The 21163-nt window shown below is 47.8% G+C and overlaps 1 protein-coding gene across 1 annotated transcript; it reads left to right on the top strand.

Annotated features, from left to right (window-relative positions):
• Nucleotides 1-6688: 6688 nt before the first annotated feature.
• On the top strand, nucleotides 6689-7558 carry NFILZ (NFIL3 like basic leucine zipper). Its single transcript, XM_058537969.1, has one exon. The coding sequence runs from the start codon at nucleotides 6689-6691 to the stop codon at nucleotides 7556-7558; it is 870 nt and encodes a 289-aa protein (XP_058393952.1).
• The last annotated feature ends 13605 nt before the right edge of the window (nucleotides 7559-21163 follow it).

Below are 21163 nucleotides of genomic sequence, written 5' to 3'. Positions count from 1 at the left end.
CCTTCTTCCTTGGGCATCTGTTGGTTTTGACTTGGCCTTAGAGGACCCCTGGGCTGTGTCCCCCTCCCTTCCCAGGCCGGATGGCCCCTGGTTCAGTCATCTCTAGGCTTGCCTGCCACCCTTCTCCTCTCTCCCAGAGCCAAGGTGGTGCCTTCTGGATGCTGGCCCCAGGGTCCTGGGATGTGCCTCTGACCTCTATGCTCTTGGGCTCTCATCAGCATCCTCAAAGTTGGAATGGTGGTCAGAACCCCATCTGTCCAGGCAGGTGGCAGGAGGATGCTGTGGCTACTGGGACAGAGGACCCTGAGAGAGAGCCTGTCTGGGGGCTTGTCTTGGCTGGGGCTCAGATGAGCTGTCTGGGCGGTGGAAGAACCAGGCCCAGCCCTTTAGTGGGGAGAGAGGAACCATTCAGGCTTACTGTATCCCACCCTCATGGCCTCCACCCCTTGAGCGTGACTTCATCTGTTGATTTGTTCATTCCCTCACATTTCACTCATTCTTTAATTTATTCACTCATGCATTCATTGGTTCATTCCAAAAACCATTCTTGTATTCATTGGTTCATTCCAAAAACATTTATGCATTCATTGGCTCATTTCAAAAAACATTCATGCATTCATTGGTTCATTCCAAAAAACATTCATGCATTCATTGGTTCATCCAAAAAACATTCATGCATTCATTGGTTCATTCCAAATAATGCTCATGCATTCATTCTTTCATTCCAAAAAACATTCATGCATTCATTCTTTCATTCCAAAAAACATTCATGCATTCATTGGTTCATTCCAAAAAACATTCATGCATTCATTGGTTCATTCCAAATAATGCTCATGCATTCATTGGTTCATTCCAAAAAACGTTCATGCATTCATTCGTTCATTCCAAAAAATATTCATGCAGTGTTTTCTCCCCTCCTTTATTCCTTGATATGGGGTGGATATGGGGGCAAATTGAGGCTCGCATGAGCACTGTTTTTAGGAGTCTAAGATGTTTACATTTATACAAGCACACCCCAGAGGCTTTTAAACTGAGAATAAATAAGGTTTTAAAAAGACTTCTCTGGGCTGATGGTGGATTTGTGGGGATCAGGATGGAGGCTGGTGGGCGTCCAGGTGGGATAGGAGATGCCTGGGCTGGGGCCAGGGCTGTGGGCAAGGGGGAGCGGGGTGGGTGTAAGTGTGGAGGGGGAATGATGGGAGGTGGGGATGAGTGGGTTCAGGGGAGGAGGATGCCAGGGTCTCAGAGCTGGTGGGGGCACTCACCATGTTGGGAGGAGAGGATGGGAGGGGAATAGTGGGTTTACTTTTGGAATTGCTGAGTGTCCCTAGGCCAGCCACTTAACCTCCTGAGCCTCAGTTTCCTTCTCTGTAAGCAGGGATGACACACTCCCGACAGAGGGCGTGGTGGCCTCAGGTGTCTGAGAGGGGTCAGTGAACTTGGACACCTGAGTAAGGATGTGTTAGTTGGTCTGGCTTCTGGGAACAAGGCCCGATGTGAGCCGCACGCAGGTGCAAACCCAGGGATCCCCATCTGGCTCCTGTGGACCAGGGTCCATGAACTGCAGATGCTTCCCCAGCCCATGTGTTGTGGGCTGGTGTGGGCAGCAGCACCAGCAGCGGGGAAGGTGGCCCCACATGCCTGTCGGAACTCAGGGAGATCTCAGGCACAGACACTGGAGTCCCTCCTGTGACCAAGAGTTCTCAGAGAGGGTCCCGGGCATGGGCACTGGAGTCCCTCTCATGATCAGGAGTTCTCAGAGAGGGTCCCGGGCATGGGCGTTGGAGTCCCTCTCATGATCAGGAGTTCTCAGAGAGGGTCCTGGGCACAGGCACTGGAGCCCCTCTCATGACCAAGAGTTCTCGGGGAGGGTCCCGGGCATGGGCACTGGAGTCCCTCCCATGACTAGGAGTTCTTGCTGTCTTGAGTGACTGCAGAGCCCCACAAGGCATTTTTTTCTCCAATCTCAGCCAAGATTGCCACACATAGCAGCCCCTCAGAGCTGTGAGCAGGCCACAGGGTGTGGCAGAGAAGACCCACACGTTAGACAGATGGAGTTCAAATCCTAGTCCTGCCCCTGACTTACTGTGTGACTTGGGCAGAAAACAGACCCTCTCTGGGCCTACATCCTTCTCTATTATCATGCTCACTCGTACCTTTTCCTTGAGACTGGGAGCTTTGTGAAGGCAAGGACGCTGTTTGCTTTTCGTCTGTTGTCTCAGTAACCACCTTAGGACCTGACACAGTGTTGTATGAATGGATGAATAAATATGTGTCCCAAGGTGTTTTGTGAAGTAAATATTTCATGGGCAAGAAAGTTCGAGAACCTCTAAGTCAAACGAAAGGTAAACAATTTTTTTTTTTTTTGCAGAACTTCTCAGGGCCTTCAATGATTCTCATACCTTTGTGATTCTCATATAAGGAGTAAGGTATGCAATATTTCTCAAATGTGTTTGTACCTTTTTTTGGCAAAGCACCTTTGGCACTGGGGTTCCTGAGAACGTACTTTGTGAAATGTGGACTTAAGATCGTGGTCAGAGTTCCTAGGAGTGTTGTTATTTGACTGTTTATGCCTCTATCGTATTCTAACTATGGTCTGAATTATTTTAAGCAGCCACAGACACTAAGGCCAGGAGCTGTTGGCACAGAATAAAAGACTAAATTCAAGTAATAATGTTGGAAAAGAAAAACTGCACTTCTAATTCAAGAAAGCAACTATAGTTTATCTTAAAATCAAGTGCTGAGTTTGCTGGTGGCCAGCATGTGTTCTTCCTTGGAGCTTGTTCTGAGTCCTCAGGCAGAACCCCACACCTTGAGCTAGTTTTTCTCCTCACCTGTTTGTATCAGAATCACAGAAGGTGATGGCATCGTAGGTACAGGAACGCAGGTGGTTGATAGAGCCCAGACCTCTGCGTTAGAATTTTTGGGAAAACCAGTGTGGGAAACTGTGCTGAGGTAAAGGAGGTGGTCTCCCATCCTTGGAATATCCCTGGGACCCTGGGCATCTCTTCTGGGTTCCATCCTAGGAGCTGGAAATCTAATGCCTTTGATTCTTCTCTCTGCCCCTATTCCTAAATTCTGGTCCTTCGAAGCCAGGCACATGGGAAGTTCTCATGAATGGCTTTTTTGTTGGTTGGATGGATGGACGGACCCATGAATGAATATATCCATGAATGAATGGATTTGTGGATGACTGGCACATAGGAGGGAAGTTTGTTGGATGAATGAAAGAGTGGAGAAGTAGAGGGTGGGTGAGTGGGACCAATGAATGAATACATGAACGGAAAGATGCCTAGAACTTAGTAAAGGTACAATATTATTATTAAAAATTTTTTTTATGGTGGTAAAATACACATATCAGAACATTTACCAGCTTAAGCATTTTTAAGTGTACAGTTCAGTGGTATTAAATACATTCACATTGTTGTGCAACCATCACCACCACCCGCCCCCATAACTCTTTTCGTCTTGTAAAACTGAAACTCTATACCTGTTAAACAGTAACTCCTCATTCTCCCCTCTCTTCAGTCCCTGGTAACCACCATTGTATATTCTGTCTTTATGATTTGGACTACTATAAGTACTTCATATAAGTGGAATCATACAGCATTTGTCTTTTTTTGTAACTGGCTTATTTCACTGAGCATAATGTCCTCAAGGTTCATCTATGTTGTACCATGTGTCAGAATTTTCTTCCTTTTTAAGGATGAATAATATTCTATTGTATGTATGTACCATATTTTGCTTATCCATTCTTCTGTCAATGGACACTTGGGTTGCTTCCACCTCTTGGCTTTTTTCTTTTCTTTTTTTTTTTGCTGAAGAAGATTGGCCCTGGGCTAACATCCATGCCCATCTTCCTGTACTTTATATGGGACGCTGCCACAGCATGGCTTGTTAAGCGGTGCGTATGTCCACACCCGGGATCCGAAGCTGCGAACCCCGGTCTGCTGAAGCGGTGAGCGAGAACTTAACCACTACACCACTGGGCCAGTCCCTTGGCTTTTTGAATGATGCTGCTATGAACATAGGTGTGCAAATATTTCTTTGAGTCCCTGCTTTCAATTCTTTTGGGCATATACCCAGAAGTGGAATTGATGGATCATATGGTAATTCTTTTTTTTAAATTTATTTATTCTGGTAATATTGGTTTACAACATTGTATAAATTTCAGGTGTGCATCCTTATACTTCTATTTCTGCATAGATTACATCATGTTCACCACCCAAATACTAATTACAATCCATCACCACACACATGTGCCGAATCACCCCTTTCGCCCTCCTCCCTCCCCCCTTCCCCTCTGGTAACCACCAATCCAATCTCTGTCTCTGTGCGATTGTTTGTTGTTTTTATCTTCTACTTATGAGTGAGATCATACGGTATTTGACCTTCTCCCTCTGACTTATTTCGCTTAGCATAATACCCTCAATGTCCATCCATGTTGTCACAAATGGCTGGATTTCATCGTTTCTTATGGCTAGTAGTATTCCATTGTGTATATATACCACATCTTCTTTATCCATTCGTCCCTTGATGGGCACCTAGGTTGCTTCCAAGTCTTGGCTATTGTGAATAACGCTGCAATGAACACAGGCTTGCATGTATATTTATGCATGTGTGTTTTCATGTTCTTTGGATAAATACCCAGCAGTGGAATAGCTGGGTCGTATGGTAGTTCTATCCTTAAATTTTGGAGGAATCTCCATACTGTTTTCTGTAGTGGCTGCACCAGTTTGCACTCCCAGCAGCAGTGTATGAGAGTTCCCTTCTCTCCGCATCCTCTCCATCCTCCTGAGGATACAGAGCACAACCAGCTCTTCATGACTGTGGTCTGCTCTAAGAACTGTTTCCTGTGTTGTTAATTATAGCCATTCTGACGTGTATGACGTGATATCTCATTGTAGTTTTGATTTGCATTTCCCTGATAGTTAATGATGTTGAACATCTTTTCATGTGCCTGTTGGCCATCTGTATATCTTCTTTGGAGAAATGTCTGTTCAGGTCTTTTGCCCATTTTTTAATTGGGTTGTTAATTTATTTTGTTGTTGAGATGTATGAGTTCTTTGTATATTTTGGAGATTAACCCCTTATCAGATATATGGTTTGCAAATATCTTTTCCCAATTGATAGGTTGTCTTTTCGTTTTGTCGGTGGTTTCCTTTGCTGTGCAGAAGCTTTTCAGTTTGATGTAGTCCCATTTATTTATTTTTTCTATTGTTTCCCTTGCCCGGTCAGACACAGTATTTGAAAATATGCTGCTAATACTGATGTCGAAGAGCGTACTTCCTATATTTTCTTCTAGAAGTTTCATGGTTTCAGGTAATTCTACTTTTAATTTTTTTAAGGAGCCGCTATACTGTTTTCCACAATGGCTACATCGTTTTATATTCCCAACAACAGTTCACAAGGGTTTTAATTTCTCCACAGCTGGCCAACACTTGCTATTTTCCATTTCTTTTTGGTAGTAGCCATCCGAATGGATAGGAGGTGGTATCTCACTGTAGTTTTGATTTGCATTTCCCTAATGACTAGTGATGTTGAGCATCTTTTCATGTGCTATTGGCCATTCGTATATCTTTTTTGGAGAACTATCTATTCAAGTCCTATGCCTGTTTTTGAATCGGGTTTTGTTGTTGTTGAGTTTTCTATATATTCTGGATATTAATCCCTCATCAGGTATATGATTTGCAAATATTTTTTTTCCATTCTGTGAGTTGGCTTTTTGCTCTGTGGATAATGTCTTTTGATGCACAGAATTGTAAAATTTTCATCAAGTACCATTTGTCTATTTTTTCTTTTTTTACCTGTGGGCACAATGTTTAAAAAAAAAAAGACTCTTTCAATGAATGAATGGACAGTTAGATGGATGGATGAGTGAGTGGGTGGTAGATGGATAGATGATTGTACAATTGGTTGGAGGATGGATGGATGTTTGAATGAGTGGATGGATGGATAAATAAGATGGTAGATGGGTGGATGAATGGATAAATGGATGGATGGTGAGTTGGTTGGGTAGGTGGGTATAGGGATGGACAAATGGACCGTGGAATGGGTGGATGGGTGAATAGATGACCTTATGAATGTATGGGTAGGTGGATGGATGGGCAGGTGCAAAACTCTGGCCACCAATGGAGGAGATCTTGGTATACAACCTGGGAACAGTTCACGTGAGTAACAGCTTATTTTCTGACTCCAACTTGGCTCAGTTTAACTCCGTGGACACACATTCTGTCTTTCTAGATTCAGCCTTCCTTCTCTCTCCCCCTGGGTCTCCAAGAGTCTCATGCTGGAGCTCAGATTGAGCTGAGCCCTTGGCTTGTCTGCTGACCTTCTCAGTGGTAAGAATGCCTGGGAAGGAGCCTGCATCTTCCTGAGGATACAGAGCCCAACCAGCTCTCCATGACTGTGGTCTGCTCTTCAGCTTTTCCCAGCCAAGCAGCCTCTCTCTGGGGGCCTCACCTACTTCTCCGTCAGGCATCAAACCATCCCACCAGCTCCCCATTCTCTCGGCTACACCTCTCTCTGCCTCCACCCTGGTCCCCAGGCCAATTCCCACTCCATCCATGCCCCTCCCCCATTGGGGATGGTGGAGACGCAGACTAAATTAGAGGGAAGGATCTCCCAGGTCAGCCTCCTGCCTCCAATCCAAGACATCTTTCCTCTTCCCCAGGTTCCCTGGGCAGCCATGGATGTGGGTCTCTTGGGCCTGCCAGATGTGGCTCAGTGTTGCAGCAAGACCCTGCGGGGAGTGCAGGGCAGGGGCCCGGCCACGCGTCGGCGGCGGGAGTTCATGCCAGAAGAGAAGAAGGACATGGTTTACTGGGAGAAGCGGAGGAAAAACAATGAAGCCGCCAAGAGATCCCGGGAGAAGCGCCGTCTCAACGACGCGGCTCTCGAGGGCAGGCTGGCTTCGCTGCTGGAGGAGAACGCTCTGCTCAGGGCTGAGCTGCGGGCGCTCAAGCATCGCTTTGGCCTCCTGTCCCCCGTTGGTAGCGCCAGGACCCTGCCCCTGCAGGCTGTGCTGTGGGAGGCCTCCTGGACTGGAGACCCCCGCCCTAGGGCTGAACCACTCCCATCTCTGCCTGGCTCCCATGGCTGTGTCTTCAGACCCTCTTCGCTGGACACTGGGGTTCCAGGATGCCGCGGCTGCCTGGTGGCTCACAGGTGGACTGGCCTGGCTCCTTCCCCCAGGTCCCTCCAGGACCCTGCACCGTCGAGTCCCAAAAGAATGGACATGGCCTTGCAGGCTGCCCTTCCAGCCGCCTTCTTCAGCTGTAACCTCCTGGATGGGCATGGGGGGCCCAGACCAGAGCTCAGGCCCTGCTGGGGGCTGTGGTCACCTGTGCCCAGTAGTTGCGGGGCCTCTGGGCTCTCAGATGTGCTGCTGACACCCACTGCTGATCCCGTGGGGTTGCCTCCTGGGGTGTCCTGCCCTGTCCCAGGGAACAATCCTGAGAGTCTGGCTCAGTCCTCCCTGCCCCACAAACTGCGCATCAAGTCGCGAGCCTCGGGCAGAGTACCTCGAGGCCGGGAGAGTGGCCGGGGCCCCTTCTGAGAGCTTCCCCTGGGCAGCGCCAGGCCTGCGAGGGCATGGTTGGGACTGAGCATGGGTTTGGCTGGGAAGATGAGTGGCTTGGCCTTGAGCCAGCTTCCAGAACTGGGCAAGGCCTGTGGGAAGCAGGGGAGTGCCCTGGCTCTGGGGGGATTCCACCTCTCAGTGTCCAGACCAGGGCTTTAGGAAAAGGGGCTGGGGTCTCATCTTGGATCATACCATGGCTCCCACCGTGCCTAAAATATGTGCTTTGGGTAGTCCCTTTTCCTTCCCTCCTTCCCTCCTTCCTTCCTTCCTTCCTTCCTTCCTTCCTTCCTTCCTTCCTTCCTTCCTTCCTTCCTTCCTTCCTTCCTCCCTCCCTCCCTTCCATCCTTCCTTCCTTCCTTCCTTCCTTCCATCCATCCATCCAACCATCCAACCATCCAACACCTCAGCCATCTATCCACATAGCCATCCACCCGTCAACTCACCCATCCATCCACTCATCCATCCATCCATCCATCCATCCATCCATCCATCTATCCACTTATCCATCCATCCATCCATCCACCCACCCATCCATCCATCCATCCATCCATCCATCCATCCATCCATCCATCCCTCCATCCATCCATCCATCCATCCAACCATTCAGCCATCTATCTACCTATCCATCCACACACCTATCCACCCGTCAACCCACCTATCCCTTCATTCATCCATCTATCTACCCATCTGTCCATCCACCCATCCGTTCTCTCATTCATTTATTCATTTAATCACTCATTCATGTGCTCATTTGTTCACCTTTCATTGCTTCTCTCACTCATTTATTTACAATTCACTTGTCCCCTCACCCACCCTCTCATGATCTTTAGACCCTCCCTCTGTGCTCAGCTTAGTGACAAGTGTGAGAACACCCTCCTGGCTTTGGGGTTCCTATTCTGGAGCTGGTGGTGGGGGTTTGGGGACATAGTGAGGGCCATACTGAAGCATGAGGTAACATCTCAGGATGTCTGAATCCTCATTTCTTGGGGTCTCCTTTGTGGCTTGCTTACTACCCGTTTGGGGATCAGACTTACCCGGTCCAGATGGCTTTGTCTGTGTCTTGGGTCAGAGCCTTGAGCCACCAGAACAGGTCAGCAATATCTTGGGAGGGAGGTCAGTTTCCCCTCTCTCCCTGGCTGCTTGCTGCCCCTGAGGATCTCTCGGCCCCAGCACACACACTCCCAGCTGGATGGGAGAGGGGACCACTCCGCAGGGAGGGTCTCCCAGGGACCCTGGAGCCCCAGAGCTCATCACAGTGCCCTCCGTCCTCAGTTTCTTACTCAGGCCCTTTTTTTAAAACATCATTTCAGAGCTTTTGTTAGATTCTCGATGAAAAGACCTCAACTCAAATTGTGGGGGGGATGTGGGTGGGTCCTCTGGGCTGGTGCCGTTGCTGAGTGCTGGATGCTACCGGCCAGCTGGGTCATTGGGCCTTGTGGGCACCCTGCTGCCAGGTTTGGGGGCTGGGCTAGTTCTTGGCCACCCTGGGTTTATCACACTCACAGAGCCAAGAGCCTCCCTCCTCCTGGGCAGCATGGGGAGCCCCACACATCACTGCTGGCCCTCCTCTGCCTTCTCACCCCTCATTCTGGTCCCTCACTCCATACTCAGCTCTTCAGTGGGAGCAGAGAACAAGGACCCAGCCAAGCCTTCCATCGTGCTGGTCACAGCTGCAGCAGTCGGCCATGGGGGGCTCGGCCAGCACCTGCTCCTCCGAGGACCTGCACTGCCACTTCAGCTGCTGCCCCTGGGTAAGGGGGGGTGACAAGTACCCTGCCTTCTCTCCCACCTTTGGACTGGGCTTGGAGACTCACGTCTCCCAGGAATGTCCTGGGGAGGCAGGAAGGAGGGCTGCCTGGAGGAGGCAGCTCTGGCCTGTCCCTCCCCAGCCTGTGCCCACAGCCAGAAGGGGGTAGAGTGGGGGTGCAGAGGAGCCAACTCCTAACACAAAGATGCCACACAACTGTGGCTGATCCTGCACAGCAGCCTTTAATGCAGCCCTGGCCTTGACTGGACGAATATTAAAAAATGCTAAAAGAAGAGGGAAGGAAGAAGTGGGGGCGGCTGTGTAGCATCCTGCTGCTGGGAGATGTGGGTGGCTTGGTGCTTCCTCTTGGTAATGCCACCCGGCTGGTGTGTCCGAGGTGCCTGGGCCCAGCTTACTCATGCCCTGTGGACTCAGGGGAGTGGGGGCTGGCTGACCTTGGGTCACTCAGGGCCCCTTTAACCTTCCAGCGCCAGTTAGAAAAGCCCAGAGAAGGATCCGCCTAAAGCAAATCATAGAATTTCCACATCAGGTGGGATCTTCAGAGTCTATTGATGAGTGGTCATCCAGTCTCTACTTGAATACCTCTAGGGATAGAGAACTCACTTCCTCCAATACCCTATCACCACTCCTTCTCTAGATCAAAACCCACTGCATACTTCCACCTCTGATCCTGTTCTTGCCACGGGAGGTCACTCAGACCCCCCTCCCTCATCCATCCCTCTGCTTGTAGGTGGCTGGCATGGTGGAAGGAGACTCCAGTCCCTCCTCTCTAAAGTAGAGACCACCACACCTACCTCAGATGCCTCGAGAAGATGAAATCTCATTTATTGTGTGCATAGAACTTCATACACAGCAAGTGTTCAACAAATGTTAACTCACCTGTCTTCCTTTCCTTTTTAGAAAGCTCTCATGTTCCCAGCCCCAGAGTAGTGCTCTCTTCAGGGGAAATGGCTTCTCATTACTCACAATTCTTTCCCTTCGCCTTGACCTGGCTCTTGTTATTTTTTGTCAATGCTATTTATATATGATGGCTCCTGGAACTGAATATGAATCATTTCTTCATCAAATGTGTATATTTTTTCAGCAAATATTTTTTGAGCTCCTACTATGTGTCAAACAGGAAATGGATGAGGGAGAAAGTGCTCCAGACTGAAGAGTTTACAAGAGGAAATTTGCACAAATGTCTAGAACATTCACCCAAAACATGTCAGTTACTCTCCTCCTGTGCTGGGCTTTAGGACCACAAGTGTGGCTGTGGCCCTCCACCCTCCAAGAACCAATGGGCAGCTGGCAACCTTCTCTGTGGCTGCCTGGGAGCTGCTGCTATAAGAACTCTAGTGCCACGTGCCACCCTGGGGCATCTGCAGGCCCCTCAGGTTATGTCTGTCACACTGATGATTGACTTGGGGGCTGAATTTTAGGACATCATGCAACCACATGTTACCTTGTCTCTCCATCCATCCTTGAAGGCTGGTGAGATCTCTTTGGCTATGAATGCACGAAATTCCTTTCCTGCTTCAGATGTGCCTGGCCCACGTAGAGTGTGTAATAAATGTTGAATGAAAGTATGCCTGCTTGGTTGGTGATTGCCACGGGTGGAGATAAAGTGAGTTGAAGATGCTGATTCACGTGACTCAGAGATGCACGTTTCTCTGTCTCGTCTACAAGAATCCCGGCTAAACCCTGTGTTATCTGGATCCTTGATACATTGTGGTCCATGGACCAGCATCATCTGGGAACTCATTAGAATCTCAGAATCTGGGCCAGCCCTGGCGGCCTAGTGGTTAAGTTCGGTGAGCTACACTTCAGCGGCCTGGGTTTGGTTCCCCGCGCATGGACCTACACCACTTGTCAGTAGCCATGCTGTGGTGGTGGCCCACATACAAAACAGAGGCAGGACCGTGCATTATGAGTTGGAGAAACATGGAGGAGGTCCGTGTGGGTGAACAAGGGGGAGAGAGGGAGGAGATGAGTATAGGGAGGTGATGGGTACAGGTCATGCAGGGCCTGTGGGTCGAGGTGAGGACTCTGGCTTCCTCTCTGAGTGAGATGGGGGTGCTGGGGAGTTTCTGAGCATGTTTCTGCAGTAACTGTCCCTCCCCCCACTCCATCCTGTGGTGTGTGAGGCTGGGTGAAAATAAATAAACTCACCACACAAGCACAGGAGGGCTGGCTCATTGTCTGAGAAAGGGGGTGACTGACCACAGTGTCACTGTGACTCATCTCCCCAAGGGTAGCCACACGCCCCCCACCCTCAGAGCCAAGGTGCTCATTCCATCTCTGTTTCTGGTCCTTTCTGATACGTGAGGGGCAGGGCAGGTAAAGCTGCTCCATGAGGCGGATTCATGGAAGGGAAACACAGACGTTCCTCTTTTCTTCTTTATAAAGCTGCCTTCCACTAAATAACCATTTTGGACAAGCGTGGGAGGGGGGCTGTCAGGTGCATTTGGAGGATGCAGGAAAGGTGAAGGGTCAGCCGAGGTGGGGGGAGGTCGGTGAGGAAGTGACCAGGGGTTGAGTGGTGGGCTCAGATAAACCAGAAGAGCTGGAGATAAGCTGGAGATAAGGTGGCTCCAGCTGGTGACAGTGGGGAGGATGGCCATGCAAGACCAAGAAGTGGGAAGGGGGTAGAGGTTTACACCCACCCCATGTTTACCATGACCCCTGAGGGTCTGTCACGCAGGACAAGTGGGCTCATTTCCTAGCTGCCTGGTCTGGGCCAGTGCTCTGAATCTTGTTTCACCCTCTGCAAAAGTCTTCCTTATTATTACACACCTTGCCTAACATCACACAGCCGGCAGTGAACGGGCCATTTCTCCCTTCATCACTGCACTGGTGTCATGGACAATGTTCTTTTCCTTGAAATCCTTTTCTGTCTCAGGTCTTTGTACTTGCTCTTCCCTCTGCCTGTAATGCTTTTCCCTCAGTCTTTAAATGACTCCTTTTCCATCTTCAGTTCTTGGCTCAAATGCTAATTCCTCAAGGAAGACTTTCCCTGAACACCCACTCTAAAATACTTCTGGTTATTTACAGTTGACCCTATGCATAGTGGGTGTTCAATAAATATTTGTTGAATGACTAAACAAATTGGATAGGAAAAGTTGATCCTTCTAGTAACAACTTCCACTGCAGTTAAATCCTGTGTCACCTGGTTTGATGGTCTGCCTCCATCTTGAGGATGAAGGTGCCACGGGGACAGCAAGCCTATCCATCGTGTCCAGTGCAGGAGCCCCAGTATTTAGGACAGGACCTATCACACAGTAGGTGTGTGATAAATACTGTCGAATCTGAGGTTCAATACGGGAGCAGGCACCACGTTATGGTGCAGAGGGAGACAAGGATGGAGGGTGTCACATGGGTCCTTCATTCATTCCTCATCCATCCATCCATCCATCCACCCACCCACCCACCCATCCATCCATCCATCTACCCATCCATCCATCCAGCCATCCAGCCATCCATCCATCCATCCATCCATCCACCCACCCACCCACCCACCCACCCAACCATCCATCCATCCATCCACCCACCCACCCACCCACCCACACATCCTTCCACCCACACATCCATCCACCCACACATCCATCCACCCATCCACGCATCCACCCATCCATCCACCCATCCACAGCTTTCCAGAGAGAATGAAACCAATTCCTTGTCTTTCAGAGCCTGTACTTTTGAGAAGGAGATGAACAACTTTCGAGTGAACAAATAGATGGTCAGGATTATGTCAGACACTGCTGAGGGCTGTGAGCTGACGAGCAGGAGGCTGGGGCATTCAGGGGCGGGGGAGGTCAGGGAAGGTCCCTCGGCGAAGGTGACATTTGAACTGAGACCTGGAAAACACAAGTGAGTGAAAGAAGCCCATCATGAAAGGCCACATGTCGTATGACTCCACTTACATGAAATATTCAGAACAGACAAATCCGTAGAGAGAGAGAGTAGGTTGGCAGTTGCTGCAGGCCGGGGGAGTCAGGAGTGACTGCTTAATGGGTCCGGGTTTCCTTTTGGTTTGATGGAATATTCTGGAACTAGATAGAGGTGGTGGTTGCACAACCTTGCACTAAATGCCACTGAGTCGTTCACTTCCAAATGTTAATTTTATGTTACATGAATTTCACCTCAATTTAAAACAACGCCAGTGAGTCTGCAGTGCATAGAGAAGAGACAGGCATCTGAGAGACAGAAAGGAAGAGAGCGATCAGGGAACCGGGCGCAGAGTGCGGAGGGATGTGGAAGGAGATGGCCCCCAGTTGGGTCCCAGCCTGGACACATGGCCCTCAGGGGGACAGAGGTGCAGGAACCCTGCCATCCCCGGCTTTGTGGTGTGTCTGGGTGACTGGGGGGTGAAACGCCCGGGTGGGGATGGTTCACGTGTGCACGCACAGACACACAGACACACACAGACACTCCAACCTGACTGTGCACGTATGACACACGCATGCACACATGTGTGCTGGGGGCCTGAGTGGGGACAGAAAACACACACGTGCATGCATGTGCTACAGCCTGGGGGTGTGCAGGGACCTCCTCAAGTCTCCCCCTTTGTGGCCCCTCCGTGCCCTGCTGTGGCGGCTGAAGGCTCAAAGAGGTGGGAGGTGGAGGAGAGTGGAGTCCCCTCCCATAAGGCCACGGGTGTGGGGGCTGAGGCCTGAGTGGGGGCCCCCATGGCCTCCTCCCTCCCTGCAGCTGCACAGGCCCTGGGGGCAGCCCCAGCCTCCCCTCCCACATCTTACTGTAAATTCTGAGAAATCCTCTCCGTGGTTTGGCCTGGTCCCTCCCCCGCCCTCTAGCAGGGCTGTCCTGGCCACTGTCTTCCTGTCTTGGGGCCTGGGTGGGGGGCACGAAGGGGAGAAAGGTTAGGAACCGCCCCCCTCCCAGCCCCGGTTCCCCAGGCGGAGGGGAGAGGGTTGTGCACTGCTTCTGAGGCCTTCACATCGCCTCTCTGGGCCTCAGTTTCCCCTTCTGTAGAATGGAGGTGATAATAGTTGCTACCTCAGAGGGAGAAGTGGAGGAGGTGACACCCTGGGCGGTTAGAGCAATGTCTGGCAGGTAGGAAGAGCCCGGTGCATGTGAGCTGCTCTTGCTGTCCACTTCCTGCGTCTGGCTTTCCCTCACTCCAGCCTCCCCACGCTCACCTCTGCTGTTCCCCCACCCAGAATGCCCTCACTCCTTCCCCCTGTTCAGACCCAGGAGTCATTCAAATCCCAGTTACTCAGGAAACAGGGGGAACAGCAGGATTTAGGAGGCAGGGAACCTGGGTTTGAATTCTGGCTCTGCCACAAACCCACTAGACGGCCTTGGACGAGTCACTGTGCAGCTCCGTGCCTCAGTTTCCCCAGTCGGGCTCTGATGCTCTGTGGTTCTAAGCCTCCCCTGATGAACGACCTTCCTGGGGGCCCTCACCCCGTCCCCCCGCCAGCTCCAAGTTTAGTCTCCCTCTCCTGATGCTGAGCCACCTTCCTTGGCTGTTCTTGCCACAAACTGCGAAACTCTTGGAATTTACCGTCTGGAGGTTTGGGGACCTTGAGAGACCTGCCTCGAACTCTCCTGCTTCTGCCCACTCACCTCCAAAATGCAGCTTGAATCTGCCCACTTCCCAGCTTGGCTACCAGCTCGCATCTCCTCGTGGTTTCCCCGAATCCACTTGGTTGTCCCCAGCTGCCACTTCCTTGCTCTCAGCCCGCCCATGGGTCCCCATTGCTCCGAGAAAAAAAAAAAATGCAAAGTCTTCTCTGTGGCTGTCAATAAAACACAAATCTGGATTTTGTAAGGAGAACCTTCATTCAAAAGGATTCTTGAAAGGTGGGAGTAGAGGGATCATGCAGTAGAGAGAGCGCTCTGACCACGAGGTCTGCAGACTTCCCAGAGCCGGGTGAGAGGGTTTTCCTTTTAAAGAGAGGAGTAAACAGGTAGGGAAGAACCACATGTGGGAAGTGGGTGAAAGGATAGCAGGTCAGAGGAAGTTTTACCTGGAGGCCAGCCTGTTCTCAGGAGGCGCTGTGTGCTGGCTGCGGGGAGGGGGTCTCAGTCCAGGGGCCTGGAGGAAGGGGAGGAGTTGAACCAGAGTCTGGTTAACAAGCATTTTTGTTCCGATTGATCGGCAGGGACAAGCAGTTCAGCTAATCATTTATGAGGCAAAAAAATGAATGGGAATTTGGAGGGTCTGTGTCTGGCCTTGTCATGGGTCAACAAGAAAATCTGTATTAGGATTCTCCGGAGAGAACCAATACGATGGATGCATCCGTCTATCTATCCATCAATCTACTGATCTATCGATCTATCTATAGTTCTCTCTCTATATATATATCTATAGCAATATATAGAGAGATAGATAGATATAAACAGAGAGATATAGATCTGTCTCTATCTGTAGATATCTATATAATACATATACATATATAATATAGATGTCTATAGATCTATAGAGATAAACAGATATCTATATATCTCTCTTTATATATAGATATCTATCTCTATTCATAGATATCTATAATATCTATCCCAATGTATAGATATCTATCTATATTTATCTATCTATCTAACTATGAGATATCTATAGATAGATAGATATACATATGGGTATATCTATCTGTCTATAGATCTGCCTGTCTATCTGGGCATGTCTCTATAGCCTGGCACATATATTTATCATGAGGAATTGGCTCTTGCTGATATGGAGGCTGGCAAGTCCCAAGATCTGCAGGGTGAGTCGACAGACTTGAGACCCAGGAAGAGCTGATGTCTCAGTTCAAGTTCAAAGGCTGGAAAAAAACCGATAAGCCAGTCTGAGGGCCATCAGGCAGATAGAATTCTCTCTTACTTGGAGGGGGGTCAGTTTGTTTGTTCTATTCAGGTCTTCAACTGATTGGATGAGGCCCACCCACATTAGGGAGGGCAATCTGCTTTACTCAGTCTACTGATTTAAATGGCAATCTCATCCAAAAACACACCCAGAATACTGTTTGACCAAATATCTGGGCAGCCTGTGGCCCAGTCAAGTGGACATGTAGAATTTAACCATCATGGTGGCATCCGTGAGTCTCATCTAAGTCATATGGGAGGGTGGCTCCTTGCAGTCAGGAAGGTCAACAAGACACCCATAGCCCGTGTCCTCCTGGAGGTCACAGTCCACTGGGAAAGGCTGACATGGGTCAGGTCACACATGCAGATATAATGTGTGATCTTGATAAATGTTAGGTTGGACTCAAGCCTGTGTCCCGTGGGCCTGACCCATCTGGGTGGTCACACAGGACTTTCTAGGGGTGAGATGTGAAGGGAGGATAGGCATTAACTAGGGAGAGATAGGAGGAAAGAGTGTTCCAATTGGAGAGAACAGCTCGTGCAAAGGCCCTGAGGTGGGAGGGAACATGCTGAGTTTGAGTGAATGAGAGAGGCCTGCGGGAATGGAACACAATGGGGCACCAAGGGGGTTTAGCATGTTTTGGTCTAGCCATCAGTGGGGTTCTGGGGAAACTGTTTAGCCCCAGGGCCACGGGGAGCCATCAAAGGATATTGAGCAGGAGAGGGGCATGGTGAGATTTGCTTCTTGCAGAAGAGATTCATGGGGTTCCAAGGTGGGGGGCAGCCTGGGAGAGGAAGGAGAGGATGCTAGATGCCCATAGGGGGAAGGGGATGGGATCCTGGCTTGTGGGGGAAGGCATGGGGCTGGGAAGAAGGGGATGGAAGAAGTGAGGACCAGGAGGTAAGATGAGCCCTCGGGGGGTAACTGCCAACCAGGGGGGCTGGGCGCAGCTTCTCCACTCATTGCCCAGCAGCTTGGTCAGCTGTCCGTAGGGTTCTGGAAAAATCCATTAGCCCCCTTATCTTGAACTCTGTCCCCTGTTCCAGCCCTCCCTCCCTTTTTGTCCCCAGATCTGGAAGCCACATCTGTCTGTGCAAAGATTCAGGAGGCCCCAGGGGACAGCTGGGGGTGAGGGTATAAGAGTGTGTGTGTATGGGTGTGTTTGTGAACGATCCTGCTAAAACCAGAATTCCCTGTGTGTCAGGAGTTAAACTTTTCCTCCTGGGGTTGGATTTAATTCTTTTGTGCTGGGCTGAGGCCTTACCCTTGTCCCTCTTGCTCCTGGGGCAGTGGCCTGGGCGGGGTGGGTGCAGCTGCAGGTGACTCGCTGCGGGTGGGGACGTGGGGACCGTGGTGTCGGTGATTTCCTGGTTTCCGTGGGAAGCAGGCCCCGCGGTTTCGCATCTTGACAAGCCCCTCGGCCACGGTCTCGAGAGCCTGATCTTCCAGTCTCTACTTCCTGGGCCTGCCAGACAAGCAGTCTCAGCTCCTCACAGCCTCCCGGTGTGTCTGTCCATGGGGATGGGATTAGGGTGCGGAGAGTGAGGCACTGCCCTGAGTCAAATTTAAGGGAGTGCCCCAAATCTCAGTAATCAAATCGTAATATTTCTTTCTTTCTTTTTTTTATTGCGGGAACATTGGCATATAACACTGTATAAATTTCAGGTGTGCATCCTTATACTTCTATTTCTGTGTAGATTACATCATGTTCACCACCCGAAGACTAATTACAATCCATCACCACACCCATGTGCCTAATCATCCCTTACGCCCTCCTCCCTCCCCCCTTCCCCTCTGGTAACCACCAATCCAATCTCTGTCTCTATGTGATTGTTTGTTGTTATTTTTATCTTCTACTTATGAGTGAGATCATAACGGTATTTGACCTTCTCTCTCTGGCTTTTTTCACTTTGCATAATACCCTCAATGTCCATCCATGTTGTCACAAATGGCTGGATTTCATCGTTTCTTATGGTTAGTAGTATTCCATTGTGTATATATACCACATCTTCTTTATTCATTCGTCTGTTGATGGCCACTTAGGTTGCTTCCAAGTCTTGGCTATTGTGAATAACGCTGCAACAAACACAAGAGTGCATGTATCCTTATGCATGCATGTTTTCATGCTCTTTGGATAAATACCCAGCAGTGGAATAGCTGGATCATATGGTAGTTCTATTCTTAATTTTTTGAGGAATCTCCATACTGTTTTCCATAGTGGCTGCACCAGTTTGCACTCCCACCAGCAGTGTATGAGAGTTCCCTTCTCTCCACATCCTCTCCAACACATGTTGTTTCCTGTCTTGTTAATTATAGCCATTCTGACGGGCGTGAGGTGATATCTCATTGCAGTTTTGATTTGTATTATCCTGATAGTTAATGATGTTGAACATCTTTTCATGTGCCTGTTGGCCATCTGTGTATCTTCTTTAGAGAAATGTCTGTTCAGGTCTTTTGCCCATTTTTCAACTGGGTTGTGAGGTTTTTGTTGTTGAGACATATGAGTTCTTTATATATTTTGGAGATTAACCCCTTATCAGATATATGGTTTGCAAATATTTTCTTCCAATTTTTAGATTGTCTTTTCATTTTGTTGATGGCTTCCTTTGCTATACAGAAGCTTTTTAGTTTGATGTAGTCCCATTTGTTTATTTTTTCTATTGTTTCCCTTGCCTGGTCGGACACGTTTCTTGAAAATATACTGCTAAGACCAATGTCGAAGAGTGTACTTCCTATGTTTTCTTCTAGAAGTTTCATGGTTTCAGGTCTTACATTCAAGTCTTTAATCCATTTTGAGTTAATTTTTGTGTATGGTGTAAGATAAGGGTCTACTTTCATTTTTTTGCATGAGGCTGTCTATTTTCCCAACACCATTTGTTGAAGAGACTTTCCTTTCTCCATTGTATGTTCTTGGCTCCTTTGTCGAAAATTAGCTGTCCATAGATGTGTGGGTTTATTTCTGGGCTTTCGATTCTATTCCATTGATCTGTGTGTCTGTTTTTGTGCCAGTACCATGCTGTTTTGGTTACTATAGCTTTGTAGTATATTTTGAAATCAGGGAGTGTGATACCTCCAGCTTTGTTCTCTTTTCTCAGGATTCCTTTAGCTATTTGGGGTCTTTTGTTGTTCCATATAAATTTTAGGATTCTTTGTTCTATTTCTGTGAAAAATGTTGTTGGAACTTTGATAGGGATTGCATTGAATCTATAGATGGCTTTAGGACGTATGGACATCTTAACTATGGTAATTCTTCCAATCCAAGAGCATGGAATATCTTTCTATTTCTTTGTGTCTTCTTCAATTTCTTTCAGCAATGTTTTATAGTTTTCAGTGTATAGATCTTTCACCTCTTTGCTTATGTTTATTCCTGGGTATTTTATTCTTTTTGTTGCAATTGTAAATGGGATTGTGTTCTTAATTTCTCTTTCTGCTGCTTTGTTGTTAGTGTATAGAAATGCAACTGATTTTTGTATGTTGATTTTTTATCCTGCAACTTTACCGTATTCATTTATTATTTCTAAAAGTTTTTTTGGTAGATTCGTTAGGGTTTTCTATATATAAAATCATGTCATCTGCAAATAGTGACAGTTTCACTTCTTCCTTTCCAATTTGGATCCCTTTTCTTTCTTTTTCTTGCCTGATTGCTCTGGCTAGGCTTTCCAATACTATGTTAACTAGGAGTGGTGTGAGTGGGCATCCTTGTCTGGTTCCTGTTCTTAGAGGGATAGCTTTCAGTTTTTCACCATTGAGGATGATATTAGCTGTGGGTTTGTCATATATGGTCTTTATTATGTTGAGGTACTTTCCTTCTATACCCATTTTATTCAGAGTATTTATCATAAATGGATGCTATATCTTGTCAAATGCTTTCTCTGCATCTATTGAGATGATCATGTGATTTTTATTCTTCATTTTATTAATGTGGTGGATCATGTTGATTGATTTGCGAATGTTGAACCATCCCTGCATACCTGGAATAAATCCCACTTGATCATGGTGTATGATCTTTTTAATGTATTGTTGTACGTGATTTGCTGGTATTTTCTTGAGGATTTTTGCATCGATGTTCATCAGTGATATTGGCCTGTAATTTTCTGTTTTTGTGTTGTCCTTGTCTGGTTTTGGTATCAGAGTAATGTTGGCTTCATAGAATGAGTTAGGAAGCTTCCCCTCTTCAATTTTTTGGAAGAGTTTGAGAAGGATAGGTATTAAGTCTTTTTCGAATGTTTGGTAGAATTCACCAGGGAAGCCGTCTGGTCCTGGACTTTTATTTTTTCAGAGGTTTTTGACTACTGTTTCGATTTCCTTACTGGTGATTGGTCTATTCAAATTCTCTATTTTTTCTTGATTCAGTTTTGGAAGGTTGTATGATTCTAAGAATTTATCCATTTCTTCCAGATTATCCAATTTGTTGGCATATAGCTTTTTGTAGTATTATCTTATAATCTTTTGTATTTCTGAGGTGTCTGTTGTAATTTCTCCTGTTTCATTTCTGATTTTACTTATTTGAGCCTTCTCTCTTTTTTACTTGGTGAGTCTAGCTAAAGGTTTGTCAATTTTGTGTATCTTTTCAAAGAACTATCTCTTGGTTTCATTAATTTTTTCGGTCTCTATTTCATTTATTTCTGCTCTGATTTTTATTATTTCCCTTCTTCTACTGATTTTGGGCTTTGTTTGTTCTTCTTTTCCCAGTTCCTTTAGGTGCATTGTTAGATTGTGTATTTGAGATTTTTCTTGTTTGTTGGGATAGGCCTGTATTGCTATAAACTTCCCTCTTATAACAGCTTTTGCTGTATCCCTAAATTCTGGCATGTCGTATTTTCATTTTCATTTGTCTCCAGGTATTTTTTGATTTCTCCTTTGACTCAATCATTGTTCAGTAGCATTTTCTTTAATCTCCACATATTTGTGGCTTTTCTGATTTTCTTCCCATTGTTTATTTCTAATTTCATACCGTTGTGGTCAGAAAAGATGCTTGGTATTATTTCAATCTTCTTAAATTTATGGA

Source organism: Diceros bicornis, unplaced genomic scaffold (genome assembly GCF_020826845.1).
Source record: "Diceros bicornis minor isolate mBicDic1 unplaced genomic scaffold, mDicBic1.mat.cur scaffold_73_ctg1, whole genome shotgun sequence".
In the NCBI taxonomy this organism is placed as follows: domain Eukaryota; kingdom Metazoa; phylum Chordata; class Mammalia; order Perissodactyla; family Rhinocerotidae; genus Diceros; species Diceros bicornis.
The sequence above is the reverse complement of the archived record's forward strand: the minus strand, read 5'-3'. Positions and strand labels throughout refer to the sequence as shown.

Bases quoted from the DNA above. Each gene is read 5' to 3' on its own strand.
- NFILZ (XM_058537969.1), top strand. From the start codon at position 6,689: ATGGATGTGGGTCTCTTGGGCCTGCCAGATGTGGCTCAGTGTTGCAGC.